This window comes from Trachurus japonicus, chromosome 14, assembly GCF_045865225.1.
Source record: "Trachurus japonicus isolate A0001 chromosome 14, Traja_1.0".
NCBI classification, from domain to species: Eukaryota; Metazoa; Chordata; class Actinopteri; order Carangiformes; family Carangidae; genus Trachurus; species Trachurus japonicus.
In genome coordinates, this window is record NC_140920.1 from 31,362,773 (window position 1) to 31,384,599 (window position 21,827).

Here is a 21,827-nt window from a genome sequence, read left to right on the forward strand (position 1 = left end):
TATTGAACACATAGCCATACATATATTTCATGTATAATTTTACATATATTTAAAATATATTCTACCATATATTGAACATACATGTGACACTATATCTTTTCATATATTATCAATACATTTTATCATATAAATCTGAATACATTATGGTGGATATTTATAAATATAAAATTGAATATATTTTGGGATATATAAATCCATATATGTGACCTGATCCAGCAAAATGAGTCGCAGTGACCCAAATTTCAAAATTGAGATTTTGGTATCAATGGAAAGAGGAGAAAATAAGCTTTAAAATGATACCCTAGTCAAAGTCATACATTGGATAGTTTTTAAGATATGGCGATTTTAATGATGGTCTTCCACTCACTGCTTTCGATTGAAAACCTGAGAAAAATGCGTTCAAACTATTTAGAACGTCTCTGGTTTAAAGCCCTCCGTGAATCTGGCGTCTGTTCCTTACCATGTGATTACACGTACCTTGTAGAGGCACCGTTCAATGACCCTCGGAAAGCAGAATGTATCTATTCAGATGCTGTTTACAGCTCGTCTCTATCATAAACGGTTCAGAAGATATTTCATGTTTAGTAAAACATCTGCAAGCGTTAGCATGCTACGTTCGGTTTAGCATCGATGCTAACGCTCGGTTTAGCATCGCTGCTACCGCTCAGCTGAGCATCTGGCCCCGTACTACGTGATTTCACGTGGCTACCCTTGTTGTCATAAATGCACCATTCAAGGCCCCTCGGAAAGCGGAGAATCTGACGATTCAGATGCAGTTTACAGCTCGTCCCTATCAGGTTCAGAAGTTATTTAGCCTCATGTTGTGCTCCTCTCTAGAGGGTTAAAAGTTGTAAGTCAACTTTAATCGTCATTTACGTGCCTTTCCTCAATTATCTGGACTATGAAACTTTGGGAGATTGTTTTTGAATGTCATTTCTTTGAAATTAGCAAAAAAATTTTTTTTTGAGTTTTTATTGATTTTCCACGTTATCAGCTGATTATCTAAAAATAGAACGTTGCGACTTCCGACTCATTTCGCCAGAGCGGGTCACATATTATATATTCAGGTTTAGTATATTTCAATATATTGAAAGGGGCAGTTTTTTGTATATTTTGCAATATATTGCAATATATTACATCAATATATAATATGTTGTATAATATATGTGTCATCAATATATTTTTCCATATATTTCAATATATAATATATTGTATAATGTATGTGTCATCGATATATTTTTCCATATATTTACAATATATAATGGAAAATGTAAATGGAAGAATAATATATTACAATATATTACAATATATTTCAAGTAGTATATTGGTAAATATATTTTTTTATGTCGGAATGGTTGTATGTCTAAATAGTGGTATGTTGGAGTGGTGGGATGTCAGAATGACAGCATGTAACCATAATCAAGAATCTGATGAGTCTTGTCACTAATATTTGAACACTTGAAGGACAAAGTTCTGCTTTATGATGATGACTTTCAACACAAAAAATACTCAGAAAACAAACAAAAAAATTGATTGATAAACTTTTATGACAAACTGAAAAAAAGCCTGTTATACTGACCGACATCAACATTTATAATCTGACAGATCATCTTGACATTGTCTCTATAGTGCAAATGGTTTAAAGATTTGAATTGTGAATGGTATTATTTCTGTTGAGTTGCTTTGCTGCAGTGGAACAAGGCAACAATTCTCTGCTTGATCTCTTTGATCTGTAGCCCATAGATCGCAGCATTCAGAGCCGGAAGAACCACAACGCACTGAATGGCCACCATCTTTCTTTGGTTCGCAAGCTGAGGGAAACGGTGCAGTATAATAGCAATAAAACCTGAACCCAGCAGTAGGACATACACAGCCAGGTGTGTGGCACAGGTCTGCAGCGCTTTCCTGTTCAGTGCCTTGTTTTTACTGCGCAGACACACAACAGCAATCTTCAGGTAGGTGAGCGTGATACTGCCTATGGAGGAGCCCAGCAGCACTGCAGTGTAGCCGAGGCCGTAGATGTGGTTGATGAGGAGGCTCTCACAGGAGAGCTTGAACAACGAGGCATTGTCACAGAATGGGTTGGTTATGACCGACCTGCAGCGGGACAGGCGGATAGTGAGGCCCAACAGGATCGACACCAGCACCAGGATGGTTCCCCAGGCAGCAAGCGAGAGGTTCACCACCATCCTTTTGGTCATGATGGTGTTGTAACGCAGTGGACTGCAGATGGCCACGTAGCGGTCAAAGGCCATTATCATCAGTACAGTGTAGGAAGCACCTACATACATGTGACCCAAGAAGGCCTGAGTCACACAGCTGTTGTAGTGGATGTACCAATGTTCCGAGTGGGTAGAAAGTAACAGATTTCCAAGCAAACTAGGGATAATTACTGTGGCTCCGATCAAATCATTTATATTTAGGTTGCAGAGCAGTAGGTACATTGGCTGGTGAAGGCTCCTGTTGCTGAGGATCAGGATCACCAGGCAGATGTTGGATGTTATGGCGAAGGTGTAGATGAGGAGGATGAGGATGAAAGTGGGAAAGAAGAACTGGGAAGAGACCTTAAACCCCTCTATGAGCAGCATGTCATCTCTGATAGTCTGGTTTCCCATATCTGTGTACAACTGCATACATGCAATAGATTAGGAAAAGATGCAGCTGCAAACATCTGTGAGCCAGTGAAAAAAATACATGTACAAAGGCAAGGGTTATGGTTAGGGTTAGGGTTAGAGATGCATCCACCAGGTGTGATGGACCTACGGCACGATAAATACAATATATTTCCTATCAAACTTTATGACCCCAGTTATTTACATATGGTGAAATGGAGGTTTATGCTCCTGTAAGATAAGAGCTCCGCTCCACACATGCACTAAGTTTAGGCCTCAGAATCAAATAAAAGAGACAAGTTAAGAAACACTTGGATGATAATGAGTGAGATCAGAGGTTTACATAAGGACTTTCAACTTTTCCACATGACAAAAATCAATGATTTGATATAATAGGAGCAGACTTTAACCGTGTTACCAAGTACCGTGAATGAATATATAAAAATATAAATTAATTATAGTAACACAGAACCAAGTCACATTAACTCAAACACATTTTCCACTTTCTCACTGTGTGTGTGTGTGTATTGGCCAGAATAACCTTGTACAACCCTATACCACCCTCCACCCTAGACATCAGCCAACAGCTCACACTTTTATTTGGTGGCCATGAGCTGCAGCGTCACACGCTGACAGGTTAGCTGTTACTTGGTAACCACTGACTCAGCACCAACCATTCTCTCCATATCCCATGTCACAGTACTGGAGATCACAGAGCAACCCTAAAATAACAAAGATGATACTCTGCTTCATGAAAATATCATGATGTTATTTAGCAATGATACAGTATATTGTATGTTAGGGGTGGAACTAAACCAAACCTGAATAAGGTATTCGGAAAGGCACAAATAACATGTTTTTTAAGAATACTTATTTCGAACAAATACTTTAAAAAATATTTGTATTCGGGAACAAGAAAAGCATCATACCAAAAAGCTGCATTTCCTCATGAGACCACAGTGCATGCCTGGATGAGTGAGTAGGTGACGTACAGGAGTCGGGGGGACAACAACAGAGAAGGCTTGGCTGAGCGAAAAAAGACTTAACTGCATCACTATTTTAGATTTTTGTACCTTAACTGGGTTCCGGAGGCAGTTTATAACTTTGGGGACAGTTCTCCATCCGACACTCTGCTTTTCCGAAATCCCCCGACTCCAAAACACCACTGGACGGGTGGTGGTGGGGTTCATAATGTTCACAATGATATTTTATTAGTTGTTGGTTTAACCATGGATGAGGTAATGGCTGTTACGTTATTTTCTTTTCAATGACATTCCTTGTTACATGTTCATTGCTGGATTTATGGAAAAACATCAACCAATATTACATATCCTAATTATCATAGTGGATAATTAAAGAATACTTACACTATAACATGAATTATACCATAAGGGTAACACTTTCTATGAAGACTACCTCTATAGTGCATTATGAGCACATTCATAATGCATTATAATGCTCATCATAATCAGTCATAATGCACTATGACTACACTCATAAACACACATAAAGCTTTATGATGCACTATATCAACAGTTATAAATCTAGTTTATAATGATTTATAAATCCAAAGGCCTTACGAGTGCTCTTGACTGGTTATAAACTACAGACTGACTGATGGGGCTTATAATACATTATACCCCTCTATACACACACCTAACAATCAACTGTTATAAGGACTCATAGGATGCTATAATATTCCATGAAGGATCATAAGTTATCAATGTATGCTTTAAGTAAAGTGAAGTTTATATGGATGCATCTATAATGCAGCATACCTCATCATAATGTTTCATTGTTGGTGTTAAGTAAAGTGTAACACATGTGCATGCATTTAAAAGAATCTATGATGCACCCTAAGTCATTATGTCAGATACCAAAGTATAGATAATTACATTAAGATTTGTCTGCTTAGGAATATGACATTAAAGCCGGGTTTCAACTTCCTTGAAATGACAATAAATCATCCAGAGATGAATATCAAAGCTTTTGCACTCTATACATTGATCATGAGATTATGGTAAATCTGTAAAAGAAGTACAACAATTTATTCACAGTAACTTTTTTATTATCACCTTTTTCAACGATAACAATCATGGTCTAAATACAAGTTATGTATTAATTGGAATATGAAAATAACTGCATAAAAAACTTAGGCTAACTGGCATTTTATGTTCAACCTAAAAAGTTGGAGGTCAAATGTGAATATAGAATAATAGCCTAAACCAACAGTTGGTCTAATCTCTCATCAGAGGAGGCTGGACAGAAGATGGTTTCCTGGTTTCATCATCATCACAGCTCCATACATGATGTCCTTCTTCTGTTGGCACCGGTCACTTAGCTTTCAGTGTGGCTCCTTAGAATTACAGTAAAACACAAAAACTTAAGTTTAAACATGAATGGAGAGGCGCATGACTGTCAGCAGTAAATGACAACCCCCCACCTATATATTGTGCATCAGTACAGTATGATACCAGCAAGATAACAAGTTGATGGATAAACATGGGGAGTTTGCAGTATAAAATATATATAGACCGATCCTACCGGTTCATTGTTCTGGTCATTAGATGCTAAACCGTATTTATCCCGGTCCGGTGCAAGCCTGAGACCAGAGCTACGGTTAGCATGGCTAACATGGAGCTAACACGAAGCTAACGGCTAGCTAGCCGTGTAGTGAATCAGTTATTCACGTTGACAAGTCTTATGTTCTTCGGTCAAAACACACATGAGAACACGCGGAAGAGCAATCAGTGCTATTCTGGAATATACAACAAGTTGAATATGATTAAGACATATTTAGAAAAATAAATGTACTCACCGAATCGAGATATCAGCTCCTCCGGTCATAGCATCGTCGGACGAGTTGTTTCAGACCGGAAGTCTACGTCCGGTTTGCGTAAAAGGAGCGGGAGGTTCTCTCGTTTCCATTTCCCTCTGTTTACAACTCGTCCGACGATGCTAACGACCGGAGGAGCTGATATCTCGATTCGGTGAGTACATTTATTTTTCTAAACGTGAATAACTGATTCACTACACGGCTAGCTAGCCGTTAGCTTCGTGTTAGCTCCATGTTAGCCATGCTAACCGTAGCTCTGGTCTCAGGCTTGCACCGGACCGGGATAAATACGGTTTAGCATCTAATGACCAGAGCAATGAACCGGTAGGATCGGTCTATATATATTTTATACTGCAAACTCCCCATGTTTATCCATCAACTTGTTATCTTGCTGGTATCATACTGTACTGATGCACAATATATAGGTGGGGGGTTGTCATTTACTGCTGACAGTCATGCGCCTCTCCATTCATGTTTAAACTTAAGTTTTTGTGTTTTACTGTAATTCTAAGGAGCCACACTGAAAGCTAAGTGACCGGTGCCAACAGAAGAAGGACATCATGTATGGAGCTGTGATGATGATGAAACCAGGAAACCATCTCCTGTCCAGCCTCCTCTGATGAGAGATTAGACCAACTGTTGGTTTAGGCTATTATTCTATATTCACATTTGACCTCCAACTTTTTAGGTTGAACATAAAATGGCAGTTAGCCTAAGTTTTTTATGCAGTTATTTTCATATTCCAATTAATACATAACTTGTATTTAGACCATGATTGTTATCGTTGAAAAAGGTGATAATAAAAAAGTTACTGTGAATAAATTGTTGTACTTCTTTTACAGATTTACCATAATCTCATGATCAATGTATAGAGTGCAAAAGCTTTGATATTCATCTCTGGATGATTTATTGTTATTTCAAGGAAGTTGAAACCCGGCTTTAATGTCATATTCCTAAGCAGACAAATCTTAATGTAATTATCTATACTTTGGTATCTGACATAATGACTTAGGGTGCATCATAGATTCTTTTAAATGCATGCACATGTGTTACACTTTACTTAACACCAACAATGAAACATTATGATGAGGTATGCTGCATTATAGATGCATCCATATACACAAAAAAAAATGGTCTGATGGAAAACCGAACTTTGCACTTTTTCTAAAGGAACTATTTCAATATGGCACCGACATCAAGGGACTGAAGTTACAAAAAGCAGCGAAAACCAATCTTATTTTGGACAAGTATTTATCTCTATGATAACATAATTTCTTTTTTGCAATTGATACACATATTATCTTTCTTCTTTTTTCTTTTGCTTACCTGGCACAACAGTATTGTTATGTACAGTTCTGTGAATAAAGTCTAAAAAAAAAAAAAAAAAAAAAAAAAAAAAAAAATTATAGATGCATCCATATAAACTTCACTTTACTTAAAGCATACATTGATAACTTATGATCCTTCATGGAATATTATAGCATCCTATGAGTCCTTATAACAGTTGATTGTTAGGTGTGTGTATAGAGGGGTATAATGTATTATAAGCCCCATCAGTCAGTCTGTAGTTTATAACCAGTCAAGAGCACTCGTAAGGCCTTTGGATTTATAAATCATTATAAACTAGATTTATAACTGTTGATATAGTGCATCATAAAGCTTTATGTGTGTTTATGAGTGTAGTCATAGTGCATTATGACTGATTATGATGAGCATTATAATGCATTATGAATGCGCTCATAATGCACTATAGAGGTAGTCTTCATAGAAAGTGTTACCATTATAAGTGTAACGCAAAAAAAAAAGGATTTTTACGCCTATTTTGAATTTTAATCAAATACAAATACAAATACAAATATTTTTGCCCCTCAACAAATACAAATACAGATAAAAATACCTGCTGCTTTGCACACCCCTAGACCGTTGATACATAGGGGGAGCATACATCAGTCCGACTGCCCAAAAGTCCGACGGCTCATTTCTCCGACTACTCATTCTACAGTGTTAAGGTTAGGTTTAGGGTAAGGTTAAGGGTTAGGGCTACTTAAGTCGGAGAAGTGGGAGGTCGGACTAATGGACGCAAAAATAAAGAAATGTATGGTCGGAGAAATGGGTAGTCGGACAGACGCCATGCGCCCGATACATAGCACTATCATCCTCATCCTCATCCTCACCACCGCCACCATCATCATCATCATCATCATCATCATAATCATCATGGGTGTTTGCTGGAGATCAATGCGTGAAAGAGACACATAGCAAGTGAAAGGTTTCATAAATAAATGTAAATTTGTAAGTCACCTGATACTTTAATGAGTTTGCATGTGGTGTAAATACACACACACACACACACACACACACATACATACTGTACTGTACATAATACTGAACATGAAAACTAACTGTCTGCATCTAAAACCACACATTAAACCTAAAATGCCATTAAAAGTGAAGATCCCCAAATGTCCCTGCATTTTAGGAAGGTTTTTGGTCCTCAGTATGTTGCATCAACAAGTACACACACGCACATAACCATTTCATGTTGTTGAAAAATAAACCACTGTTTATGACACCCAGAGGGACCAGTAATAAAAATATTTTCAGATGTAATCATTTTTTCTGAGTTGTCCATTCTTTCCCCCTCAGAAAATGAATCAGAAGAATAAAACTTTAAAACCACAGCAATATTCAGTCTTGAAGCCTCTTCTATGGTCACAGGTGCAAAACAGAGAGAGAGAAAAAAACACACAAGGTGTCTGAGAAATGCAGATGAGTTTTATGTGTGATGACAGAGGAGGATGAAACATGAGGAAAAATTGTTTTAAAAATATCAGCAATTCACACACAAACCTAATGTCATTGAAACAATCACAAAGCAAAGATGATTACTGGACTATAATCAAGAGGGGCCAACCACCATTCCAACATCCCACCAGTCTCACGGCCGCTAATTCTAAATGGGAACGCTTATTTCTCTAAATGGCAACACTTATTTTTCTATCAAATGCTCCTCACAAATATTTAAACGCTTAAAGGACAAAGTTCTGCTTCATGATGATGGCTTTCAACACAAAAAATACACATAAAGCAAAAAAATTGATTGATAAACTTTTATGACCAACTGAAAAAAGCCTGTTATACTGACCGACATCAATATTTACAATTTGACAGATCTTTGTGACATTGTCTCTACAGTGCAAATGATTATAGATTTCATTTCTGTTGAATTACTTTGTGGCAGTGGAACAAGGCAACAATTCTCTGCTTGATCTCTTTGATCTGCAGCCCATAGATCACAGCATTCAGAGCCGGAAGAACCACAACGCACTGAATGGTCACCATCTTTCTTTGGTTCGCAAGCTCAGGGAAACGGTGCAGGATAATAACAATAAAACCCGAACCCAGCAGTAGGACATACACAGTCAGGTGTGTGGCACAGGTCTGCAGCGCTTTCCTGTTCAGTGCCTTGTTTTTACTGGCCAGACACACAGCAGCAATCTTCAGGTAGGTGAGCGTGATACTGCCTATGGAGGAGCCCAGCAGCACCACGGTGTAGCCGAGGCCGTAGATCTGGTTGATGAGGAGGCTCTCACAGGAGAGCTTGAACAACGAGGCATTGTCACAGAATGGGTTGGTTATGACCGACCTGCAGCGGGACAGGCGGATAGTGAGGCCCAACAGGATCGACACCAGCACCAGGATGGTTCCCCAGGCAGCAAGCGAGAGGTTCACCACCATCCTTTTGGTCATGATGGTGTTGTAATGCAGTGGACTGCAGATGGCCATGTAGCGGTCAAAGGCCATGATCATCAGTACAGTGTGGGAAGCACCTACATACATGTGACTCAAGAAAGCCTGAGTCACACAGCTGTTGTAGTGGATGTACAGATGTTCCGAGTGGGTAGAAAGTAACAGATCTCCTAGCAAACTAGGGATAATTACTGTGGCTCCGATCAAATCATTTATACTCAGGTTGCAGAGGAGCAGGTACATTGGCTGGTGGAGGCTCCTGTTGCTGAGGATCAGGACCACCAGGCAGACATTGGATGTTATGGCGAAGGTGTAGATGAGGAGGATGAGGATGAAGATGGGAAAGAAGAACTGGGAAGAGACCTTTAACCCCTCTATGAGCAGCATGTCATCTCTGATAGTCTGGTTGACCATATCTGTGTACAACTGCATACATGCAATAGATTATGAAAAGATGCAGCTGCAAACATCTGTGAGCCAGTGAAAAAAATACATGTACAAAGACAAGGGTTATGGTTAGGGTTAGGGTTAGAGATGCATCCACCAGGTGTGCGGGACCTACGAGACAATTAATTCAATATAGTTCCTTTCAAACTGTAAGACCCCAGTTATTTACATAATGGTGAAATACAGGCTTATGCTCCTGTAAGATAAAAGCTCCACTCCACACATGCACTAAGTTTAGGCCTCAGAGTCAAATAAAACAGACAAGTTAAGTAACACTTGGATGAAAATGAGTGAGAGCAGAAGTTTACATAAGGACTTTCAACTTTTCCACATGATAAAAATCAATGATTTGATTTAATGGGAGCAGACTTTATTTAACCTGAGTACCGTGTGAAATGATCGGGTTAGGAGAAAATAAATAAAACAAAGTATAGTTACACAGAACAATGTCATATTAACTCAAACACATATTTCATTTTCCAATGGTGTGTGTGTGTGTATATTGGCCAGAATAACCTTGTGCAACCCTCTACCACCCTCCACCCTAGACATCAGCCAACAGCTCGCACTTTTATCTGGTGGCCATGAGCTGCAGCGTCACACTGTTTGCTGTTACGATACTTGGTAACCACTGACTCAGCATCAATCATCCTCTCCATATCCCCTGTCACGGTACTGGAGATCACAGAGCCCATTAGTTACACACACACAGTGTAATCCCCAATATTTCTAGTTCAACCATGTTGAGCTGTACAGTCTGAATGAGTTTGTAGTTTGTTGTAGTTCCTTATTTTCACCAGCAGGGTGTGTATTCATCACACTCAAGCGCCACTCACACTCTTAGTTCCTTTGTTTTTCCCTGCTCATTCTTTCTTCCTGCACCGATGCCGATGAGCGCAGACACACCACAGCAAAGGGAGCACGTTAATGTTAATAACTAGATAAAAAGTGAAAGTTTGAGTTATTGATTCCGGAAGGTATCTGCACCTGTGAGGAGATTTTTGGGTTGCCGGACATTACCGTGTTATTGTTTTTTTGTCGAGAGAAAACTCCAGTGAGTAGTAATCATTAGCATTTAGCATAGCTGGCGGCTGTCGACCACGGCTAATTACTCACTCATTTCATGAATATATCATTATTTTGTGTTGTTATGCTTCTGATACAATGTTTAAAACCAACCAGAGGTGTAAGAGTGTGTGTTGAAGTTGAGAATGTGGTCAATTTTGTATATGTGTGGAAAATATTTGTGCTAATCAAACTATTGCTATATGACTTGTGCTATTGCCAGTGTCGGGCACGTTACTTTAAAAAAGTAATTAGTTATATTTTCTAGTTACTCTCCCCAAACAGTAACTGAGTTAGTGACGGAGTTACTACATGATAAAAGTAATTAACTAGAAAAAGCATTTCCAAAAATGGAAATGGTGTGAATGCTGAAAGCCATTGCTGAACAATGCTGAATTAGCAGAATAAATTGACAAAGACATGCGGAATGGCATACAAGAAACATGTCCAAGGAAGGAAATGAACCCACAACCTTCAGTACATCAGCCCACTGATCTAACCACTACACCATAGTTACATTCAATAGAGCTCCGGACCCCACGTGACCTCCAGCATTCGAGCGGCCACTTTGGCAGGAAACTGGCCAGCTTGGAAGCATTGATTGTAAGCGCCGAAGCCGTCTGAGTTCACATGATCTCACTTTAATTCCAACACATTGGACTTAATATAAAAAAAACTAAATGGATTAAATATTACCGACCCTTATAATGCCCCTGGGGTGCTTTTCAAAAGTATTTTCGCCGAACAGGACGTCCTAGACCTGCAGTATCCGGACACAGCTACCTGATCAACTACTCTACAAGCATACAAAAGCCGGCTTTATGCTCTTTGTGCTCCACAAAATGACACAAGCAGGAAAGACGGTGACAAAAAGAAAAGAAAGAGGCAAACACATATAAGCTGTGAGTCTCCTTCGCCTCCAGCCTGTCCAAGCTGACCCAGAGCTGGTCGCAGCGCGCCGGTCGCAGCGCGCCGGTCGCAGCGCACCGCCGCATCCGCCGCGGGCTGATCAGCACCGGGGAGAGCTCCCGGCCGGCACCCCGATAGCACCCCGGACAGCTACGAGCTAACGTTAGCCATGCTACACTGCATTAACTGGGATGATACAACACTTAACCTTCTAGTGAGGATACAGCAGGTTTCTGCTGGTAGATTCCACAGCTGGACGTTCATCACAAAGCCAGACTGCGTTCATGTGTAACCCTCCAGGCTTTTGTATGCTTTTAGAGCAGCGCGATGCAAAGTTGATCAGGTAGCCTAACTTAGCTGTGTCCGCATACTGCAGGTCTGGGACGGCCGCCGGCGGCCGGAGATACTTTTGAAAAGCACCCCGGGGGCATTATAAGGGACGGTAATATTTAATCTATTTAGTTTTTATATATATTAAAGCAGAAGTAAGTGATATATTTGTGTTAATATAAGTCTTAAATAGTTATATCTTCCGACAGCAATCACTTACATAGAGTGTTTGGACCGAAACACGGGTCTGTCAGTCCCTCTGCTCTGCTCTGAGCCCAGGAGAAAACATTTATCGTATCCTACAGTTTTTATCCAATGAGGAGAGAGAACGGCATGCAGGGCTGTGTGTGCAGCCAAGGAACGCCGTGAATGTGGCGACGTAGGGACGAGGACTGTTATGGTGCGTTCAAGGAAACTCGTAGACTCGTGTTTTTCCGTCCTGTGAAGTTGTATCAGTTCGATCTGGTACGAGTTCACGGGTCGGAAGTTACGAGTGGCCGTTATAGTGACTTTCACAGGTAAAACAGGTCGGAGAAACACGAGTGGGTTGCCTGGAACGCTACAAAGTCGTAAGTTGTGACTTGAAGCTGTAATTTACGATTTCAAAAGCCTGCCTCGAACGCAGCATTAGCGAAAATGACCGGATCGATTACTTCTGCTTTAAGTCCAATGTGTTGGAATTAAAGTGAGATCATGTGAACAGACGGCTTAAAATCTTCCATTTTACTGCCAAAATGTTATGCAGCTGTTCTCCTGGTCCACCGATCCACGTCTGCCCTCCTCCCGCACTTCATATACAGTCACATTGTTTACGTTACGTTGTGTGTTTTAATTAATCCTGTTTAACACACACAGTGTGATCGCAGTACCGACAGAGTGACAGGCAGACTCATTGCCAATGTGCAGAGGGATGAAATGACAGCTGTTACTCCCCACAGTGACTCCCGACACTTAAACCTAGTTGCTTCTATACTGAAAAACCCTGACATGTCAAGCTTTAGGGTGTGTTAGAGGACTAATTTATCCGTCTAACCCACAGTCTATGGTCTAACCATCATAACTATGACACCTGAAACGGTAAACACAGCTGATCGATCGAAAAAAATTAAGCTGGAGTGAATTTTTTCTGTCACTGAAAACGGCTGGTTCTTGAACGTAACTCGGTCAAAGTAAGACGTATCCTCAATATGTTTTGCAGTTCTTTTAGGTCATACTACATGCTGACAAAGTTAGACATGTAAAACATGTATGGGCTCGGAGAAAATCGCTTTGTTACTCTCGTTCCGCACCCGGCTCTCCCCTGTATCTACTCTACGAAAATCTTCAGATTCCAGCCAAAATGGCGTCGCTGTCAGTTTCGGGGCTGCGTGACGTCAGCGTGACGTCAGCTCCCGGAGCTCTATGAGAGAAGAGTAAAAGAAATCCCACTGACTTCTGAAGAGAGGTTGAGACTTTGATGAATGTGAGATTTTTCAATGATGCTTAAAAAAAAGAAAGAAAAGAGTATAAGGGTTGGGGTCTCTAGCAGAAACTATGACACGCTGAGTTTTTCTGCCTTCAAATTGCTGTGAACCAATGGTAGACGCAAACTGGCAGTTTCAGGGAGACTGGAGCTGGACTGGAGGCAGGAATCGAACCTATGACCTCATGATCAATAAACCTTTACTCTGCCACTTCGCCACAGAGCACACACATAAGCATGTTGTCATTGATTGTAATGTGATGATGTGCTGCAAACACTAGGAATGAATGAGTCTCTTAACGAACACCTCACACCCCGCTTGCTGACAGCTGGACATTGTACAATTACAGATTCAGCGCGTTTAGCATAAAACTCTACACTGGGATTCGATCCTAGACCAGAACATAGGCCTTGGTTACAGTGCAAGCTGCTCTACCAGGTGAGCTATACCTGTTGTACCTTGACAGCTACACCGAGCTACCAAGCCTTTCACCTCTGAGCCAGATGCAGAGCGGGGCGGGAGCTTGTAGCACTAGTGCCCTCCCCTGGAGCTGTGACACGTCAGCTCCAGTCTCCCTGAAACTGCCAGTTTGCGTCTGCCATTGGTTCACAGCAGTTTGAAGGCAGAACAACTCAGAAATGCAATTTTGCACTTCCTTTTCTGCTGATATGTGCTCTAACACAAGAAAAATGCCACAGGAACATGTGAAAAGCACGAAAAACATGATTTTCATGGGAGCAGGCCTTTAAAGTTCAAAGTGGCTGACACACTAATAAGACTGCTCAGGTGGGATTTGAACCAGTGACCTTGTGGTTGGAAGGCATGAACCTTATCCACTGGGCTATTCCAATACTCATGGTGAAGTGGAGGTTGAGACTTTGATGAATGTGAGATTTTTCAATGATGCATTAAAAAAAGAGAAATGAGCCACAACAAGTAAGTAGAGGACTTTTTTGTGAAAATAGCTCAAGCAGCGATCGCCATACAAATGGTTGACCAAGGTAGGAATCGAACCCACAATCTCATGGTCACTAGACTTTGACTTTGCCTCTAGGCCACAGTGTACACATAGTTGTAAAGACTGTTGTCTGTTGATGAGCTGCTCACTCTGAAGTTAACGAGCCCAAAGCTGCACCTGTTGGATACACACTGTGTCAACACCAAGAAAGCTTGAGAGTCAAGCTTGAATGACTTAGAATGAAAATTTCTGTGAATTTCAGGCTGAGAGCAGCAGTTTCAACATGAAGCAAGTTATCAGAAGTCAACAGAGGACGACTGGGAAAATAATTCACTATAATTGTTGTTGAGGCAAGATTTGAACCAGCAACCTTCAGGTCTCCAGACGCAACACACACCCATTATAAAGCTGAAAAAAATCAGAAAAAGTTAAATATTTTAAAAAGTATAAATAGTTAAAAAGAGAAAAGTAATGCCGATAAAGTTCAAAAAAAGCTGCACGTTTTGATATATGAATTGTTGAAATAGCACAAAGTATGAAGGACTAGAAGAAGACCGTAAAAAGGCGGAAGAAAATGGCCGAACAGAAGAACAATAGTGTGAATGCTGAAAGTAAAAGTAACTATTGCTTTACTAAAAAAAAAGCACACAGATATACTCTCTAACCCAGTGTCGACGCCAGGGAGGTGGTGCTGTAGCTCCCCCTATAAAAGCCTTAGCACCCACCCAGCACCCTCAAGAAATGTCTGTGATTTTTTATATTTAGTGTGAATGCTTCTGTTCGGCCATTTTCTTCCGCCTTTTTACGGTCTTCTTCTAGTCCTTCATACTTTGTGCTATTTCAACAATTCATATATCAAAACGTGCAGCTTTTTTTGAACTTTATCGGCATTACTTTTCTCTGTTTAACTATTTATACTTTTTAAAATATTTAACTTTTTCTGATTTTTTTCAGCTTTATAATGGGTGTGTGTTGCGTCTGGATACCTGAAGGTTGCTGGTTCAAATCTTGCCTCAACAACAATTATAGTGAATTATTTTGACTTCTGATAACTTGCTTCATGTTGAAACTGCTGCTCTCAGCCTGAAATTCACAGAAATTTTAATTGTAAGTCATTCAAGCTTGACTCTCAAGCTTTCTTGGTGTTGACACAGTGTGTATCCAACAGGTGCAGCTTTGGGCTCGTTAACTTCAGAGTGAGACAGAGTGCAGCTCATTAACAGACAACAGTCTTTACAACTATGTGTACACTGTGGCCTAGAGGCAAAGTCAAAGTCTAGTGACCATGAGATTGTGGGTTCAATTCCTACCTTGGTCAACCATTTGTATGGTGATCACTGCTTGCACTATTTTCACAAAAAAGTCCTCTACTTACTTGTTGTGGCTCATTTCTCTTTTTTTTAAAGCATCTTGCTTCTTGCTTGGTGTGGCTAATTTCTGTACTTTCCTTACTTTTTTTTTAAGCATCATTGAAAAATCTCACATTCATCAAAGTCTCAACCTCTCTTCTCCTCAACTCCTCTGTAGTGTAGGGGGTAGGGTGGCCGTTTGTCAACCCCAAGGTCACTGGTTGGAATCCAAGGGAAGAACTCTTGTTATGTTATGTTGAATTCTGCTCTCCTCCACCGCCTTCAATTGGTTACAGGTGTTTGTTATCTCCTTGATTACTCATACCAGTTTGCAGCACATCATCACATTACAATGAATGACAACAGTCTTGAAAGCAGTGTGCTCTCTGTAGCCGAGTGGCAGAGTAAAGGCTTAATGATCATAAGGTCATGGGTTCGATTCCTGCTGCAGTCATTTCACATCATTGCTTGATTTTGATTCCAATTATTTAGCTGTCATTGGACAGTCTTTGATTCCTCATAGTATAAAGCTCACTGTAACTCAGGTTCTCTGTGGCCATATGGTTAGTGTGTTAGGTTACCACTCATGAATTTGTGGGTTCAATTCCTTCCATGGGCATGTTTCTTGTTTGCCATTCCGCATGTCTTTGTCAGTTTATTCTGCTAATTCAGCATGGTTCAGCAATGGCTTTCAGCATTCACACCATTTCCATTTTTGGAAATGCTTTTTCTAGTTATATTTTAATTTCCTGTTTGAATAATATTTTTCATGTTGTTTAAAAATGTGAACTAAATAATATTTAAGCAATATATCACGACAGGCCGTGGTATATGCTCATTATACCACGGCTAAGGGGCTTTCTTCGACCCGATGCGGAGCGGAGGAACGAAAACCCCCTTAGAGTGGTTTACCAATTTTGGCAATATGAAAGAGGAACACGCAATCAATGTCATGTAGTTTTTATTCAACCAGAAATTATTATCTAATAAAATAGCCCCACTGTGGAAAAAATAGTCCCACCTCTCTGGACGTTAGCTCTGCATGTTACCATTGTTAACCCTTCCCGGAGGTGAAAGTTAACCTTGAACACGTGAATTCAACTACTTCAGTCTATTTGTTAACGCCGTAAAAACACTGTGTCTGTCTTTTGCTGCCGACTGCAACAGTACATTGTCATGGATACATGACAACAAACTCCCATTCAAGACTGTGAAGGTGTAGACACACCACTCGTTGTCACAGAGCCCCAGGAACAAGAAAATCAAGATAAAGATCAAGACAAAGGATGAAGACGAAGGAGAATCACTGGTGGTGGTTACCATTGAGGATGCTAACGTTAAGGTTTGTGCTGCAGGTGATTTTAGCAACCATCCTCAAGAGGGCCCAAGACAGCCAGTCATTCTGAAATACCCCACATTCGGACTGTCTACCCTGATCAAGGCCTTCTCTGAACTCGGCGTCCCGCTCTCCGAACAGAAGACCTCAGGGCCGGTTACTTCAATTGAGTTCCTTGGCATTACTCTGGACTCAATGTCCTTCCAAGCATCTCTCCCCTCAGAGAAAATCCAACGTATTTCTCTGCTCCTGTCGAACTACCTTCTGGCAGAAAGGTGTACCAAACACCAACTTTTGGCACTTCTCGGCCACCTCAATTACGCAATACGCATAATTTCTCAAGTAAAGTCTTTCCTCTCCAACCCTCTGGTTAGAGCCGCAGTGGCCCCCTCCCTCCACGACAGAGTCGTGCTGGACGACTCGTGTGAGATGGAAATGCGCATGTGGCAACATTTCTTGACCACCTGGAATGGTATCTCATTCTTTTACGATGACTTCCTCACTCATCCCGAGGACATACAGCTCTACACCGACGCAGCGCCCTTCATCGGCTTTGGCGGCTACTACGGAGGTAGATGGTTTTCTTCCGCCTGTCCAATCAAGGGCCAGTAAGGGTCATGCGTGCTGACCATTCAACCAAAGGTATATTCCTGTGGCCAAGTAGCCAGGACACATTATCAATTGGAGGCATAGTGACAAGACCGTCAACTGTCACATCTCTCCCCCTCTTTTCACAAGCTCGCCCTCATGCTCCACGCAGGCTGCCACACATTAGGAATCCATGGACCCACCACCAGTGTCAGCTGACATCAAGATGTCACTGGAGACTGGAAACCAGACTGAAATTTGTCCAAGACCTCATGCTTCTCCAAAAACACAGCGGGTTGCTCTGCTAAAGCTTTTTCTCGTAGTTTCAATATGTAAGGCAGTTTAGAAATCGGCCTGTAGTTGTTAGGCCGTAATGGATCAAGACAGGGCTTTTTGAGTGTGAGTTCCACAGTAGCATGTTTAAAAAAGCTAGGAACCACACCTGTAGAAAGCGAGGAATTAATTATCTCCATGATACAGGGGCCAGTTGAGTTGAAGACTTTTTTAAGCAGCGCAGTAGGGAGAACATCAGTAGGGCATGAGGTGGGTTTTATTTTGTCAGTAGAGCAGTGACATCCTGTAGTGTCACAGGTTTAAAAGAAGACCAAATATGAGGTGGAGGCCGATCAGAGACAGCATTTAGGGCAAATGGATGGAGAGATGCTAGACCTTATGACTTTTATCTTATTTTCAACAAAGTAATGAAGGAAGTCATTTCTGTCTGTTTTAGAAAACACAGGGACGTGGGGGGTAGTGGGAGAAACAATAGTTGATAGTATGAAACAAGATTCTGGGATTGTTCTTATTTGAAGATATCAACTTATTACTTATATTGAGTTCTGGCAGTTCTCAACAGTTCTCTCATTTCATTGAAGGAGGCCCTGAGTTCTCTTAGGTGAAGCCTGTGCACCTCAAGATGAGTAGATTTCCATAAGCGCTCTACCAGTGGCGTCATTTGGGTATGGCGGTGTATGGCACTCGCCATACCTTGACTTTGGTAGAAAATGTTCGGAGTACTGGCACATAACCTCTGGCGTACCGGGACTTTTTACGGCGTACCGGGACGGTGTACTGTGTCCTGTTGTATCTCTCTGACCGACTCGCGATAGTGTGGCCTCTTTCTCACTGAACACCATGCTGTCGCTCTTGCTCCTCTCTCCTCCTCTCTCTCTGTCTCTCGCTGAGGGGCGGGGCTGCCTCGCGCCGTGCGCTGTGTCTGTGAAAGCGCGTGTACGAGTGCACGCCGCTGCATCATAGGTGTAACTCATATGACTGTATAACTCCATGTGCTGTAGACGTGAATGTGGAGCGACTAAAACCTTCGTGAGTTATAAAGCCACCAACATGACTTCCCAGTGGTGCCTGCTAACAACTTAGTTTACCACTTATTCCACATGCATAAATATGAGTCATATTTCAGTGCTTGTTTGGCTAACACTAGCTACTTAGACAGTAAAATGAAAGCTCTTATTTGAGAAACACTGAAGCTGCTGCAGTCATCTTGTTAAGAACAGGCTAATGACAGCTGTCTGTGGAGTGTGGAGGCTGTTTATCTTGTCACAAATCATAAAAACTTCTAATTGAGACAAACAAGTCCCAAGCAAGCCCATCTCTAACATTAGGCTACCTGAATGTAGTGAAACACAGCAGCAACAGGAGGAATCACTCATTCAATTTAGTTGTTGTGAAAATTTTAATTTGTTCCCAGATTAAATTTATTCTGATTTTGCTGTTAAACTTTGCTGTTCTTACTGTAGAAACATGTAGGGGAGACTGGGGACAGTTGCAACAAGGGACGGTTGCAACAAGCCTTATTTCTCCAATCAGAAACATGCTAGAGTGATGACACTCACACTGCACATTCACAGTTAGACCCTCTACCCACCAATAATAGAAAATACATATTCAGCATCTGCTCCTGCTTGTACTGAGACAAAGTTGTTTTAAGGGTATGAAAGTAGCTTTTTTCTTGAGCTGTATTTTTGTCATACTGTCCTGACCTTTTATATGAATGAATCCAAACCTACCTAGTTTGAATCACTGTTTTGTTGACTATCAAATGACATGGTTAGCATGTGTCAGTGTCATTGTGTCTAGCTAGTACATGATGTTTTGTCATGACTGACAGGGTGGGGACGGTTGCAACAACTGCCATTTGAATATGGAAGCACTATGCAAATGCAAATGTATAAAATGAAACATTTTTAGCTTAAAATAGGCACAATATATCTATTTTTTTCCTCATGATGAACAGAACAGCCAATTATATTAAACCACGAGAGACTAAGATTTCAAAATAATTCTCCAGATAACTTCCTATAATGAAATATGCAATTTGTAGTTGTATCTTATTCTATGGGACAGACGTAGCCACATATATTTTCCTTTGAAAATTAGAGAAAAGTAAATTTATTTGATGTCATACAGTGAATAAATCATCCAAAAATAGAGTACATGTTTATAAAAGTTTCTTGTATTGCAAATAGTTCCGTTCTTCTTGTCTCACACTGAGCTATTGAGTTGTATTACCACTGTTAACCTCTGCACATTGACTCAAGGCCTATGTTCCACGCAAAACAAAACTCCAACTGTTCTCTGATAAATATTACTAAATAACTAAATAATACTATAGTATTATTGTAAGACAATGCATATTTTAGGAATACTTTTTCCTTATTGAGACAAAAATCAAAAGTTAATTAGTGAAATTTAATGTATGTTTAATATGTTGCAACTGTCCCTTATCCGTGTTGCAACTGTCCCCACGTTTGGGGTCAGTTGCAACGTCTGGATTCTTCCATTCAAATGAATATTGTGATTGATGTGTCATATGTAACCATCTTTAAATGGTATGACTAATTGGCTGACAAATGTATGTTTATTCTATAAAAGTTTGGTGAGCCTAGTCCAAATAGTCTCTGAGTAACTGAGAAAAATGTAAAAAGTGTTGCAACTGTCCCCAGTCTCCCCTACTGTAGATTAGCAGTGAATAAACTCATGTTGGCAATAATTTGTTGACACAAAAGAAATGGCAAGGATACAGACACCTTTTACGGAGTGGATAAACTTCAAATAGCCTATTCATTTGTCTTCAGAGATTATTTACAAATGGATTTTAACAAGAAAATACTTGTTAATACTTCCCACGCATCCTCGAAAACCTGGAAAATGGTTATCCAGTCATGGAAAACACATGGAAATTGAGAAAAAGTGTCAAAGGTCCTGGAAAAGCTTGAGTTGTCCTGGGAAATTATTTATCACACTGTTACATCAACTACCAGAGCTCTGTTTGACTTTTTCAGACCCCACTAATGATTTATTTTCAAAAGATAAATAAGTTTGATTGTGAACCCTTGTGTGGGGTATTGTGAGTATCATCCAGTCCATAGCATTGATAGTGATAATTCAGAAAGCTTCGTGATTTTGCTCTCAAATCACACCAGATTGCTGCAATTCAATTTACAATGCGCACAAATCTTCGGACCCCCCCATGACGGGTTGGTCCTTGCCATACCTTGTCTAAAACTGAAATGACGCCACTGCGCTCTACATTGCGTACTTTCTTCTAAAGCTCTGGATAGAGTCGTGAATCCAAGGACTGTGCTTTTTCTAGGAGACAAAGTTGGACTTCACAGGTGCCACCTAATCTAAAATGCCTAAACAATAACTGTACAAGGACTGTTTAAGAACCTCTGGATCATCACATCCTGACAATAAATGAGGGTCAAATGAAGTAGAAAACCTCTCGACAATATCTTGAGTAATGATCCACCTTCGGGGGTCTCCAGGAGACCACATAGATTCATTTAATTGTCGTGTTTCTGCCATTCAATAGAAATATAATCATTAGGAAGTTGGGAACATGAAATACGATAAGATTAATTAAATGATTGTCAAGAGAAGACAATTTAAAATACTCAAGTAATAAATAATGCAGTCATTTTGCATTCATCATCAGTATTTGTGGATATGAATTTATGATGTTTGGTTGGTATTAATAAGGTTTCTTCAATATGCATTATGGGAAATGTAGGATCTGACACACAGTGAAGACTAGGGTTGGAGCGGTTTATGAAAACCGTCCGAACCGAACAGTTCGGCTGTCTCGGTTCGGTTCGCATGTGTCCCGTTAAGTTCATAGTCATGCACTGCCTTGGATGGTCTTATCCATGTGCGCTGCTCCT

At 40.5% G+C, this 21,827-nt stretch overlaps 2 protein-coding genes across 2 annotated transcripts; both read right to left on the reverse strand.

The window, feature by feature from the left end:
* Positions 1 to 1,664: 1,664 nt before the first annotated feature.
* Positions 1,665 to 2,633, reverse strand: LOC146975062 (olfactory receptor 52Z1P-like). Its single transcript, XM_085796921.1, has one exon. The coding sequence runs from the start codon at positions 2,631 to 2,633 to the stop codon at positions 1,665 to 1,667; it is 969 nt and encodes a 322-aa protein (XP_085653047.1).
* Positions 2,634 to 8,661: 6,028 nt separating this feature from the next.
* LOC146975063 (olfactory receptor 52Z1P-like) lies at positions 8,662 to 9,630 on the reverse strand. The gene has a single exon (XM_085796922.1). It carries the CDS (start codon positions 9,628 to 9,630, stop codon positions 8,662 to 8,664), a length of 969 nt encoding a protein of 322 aa, XP_085653048.1.
* Between the last annotated feature and the right edge of the window lie 12,197 nt (positions 9,631 to 21,827).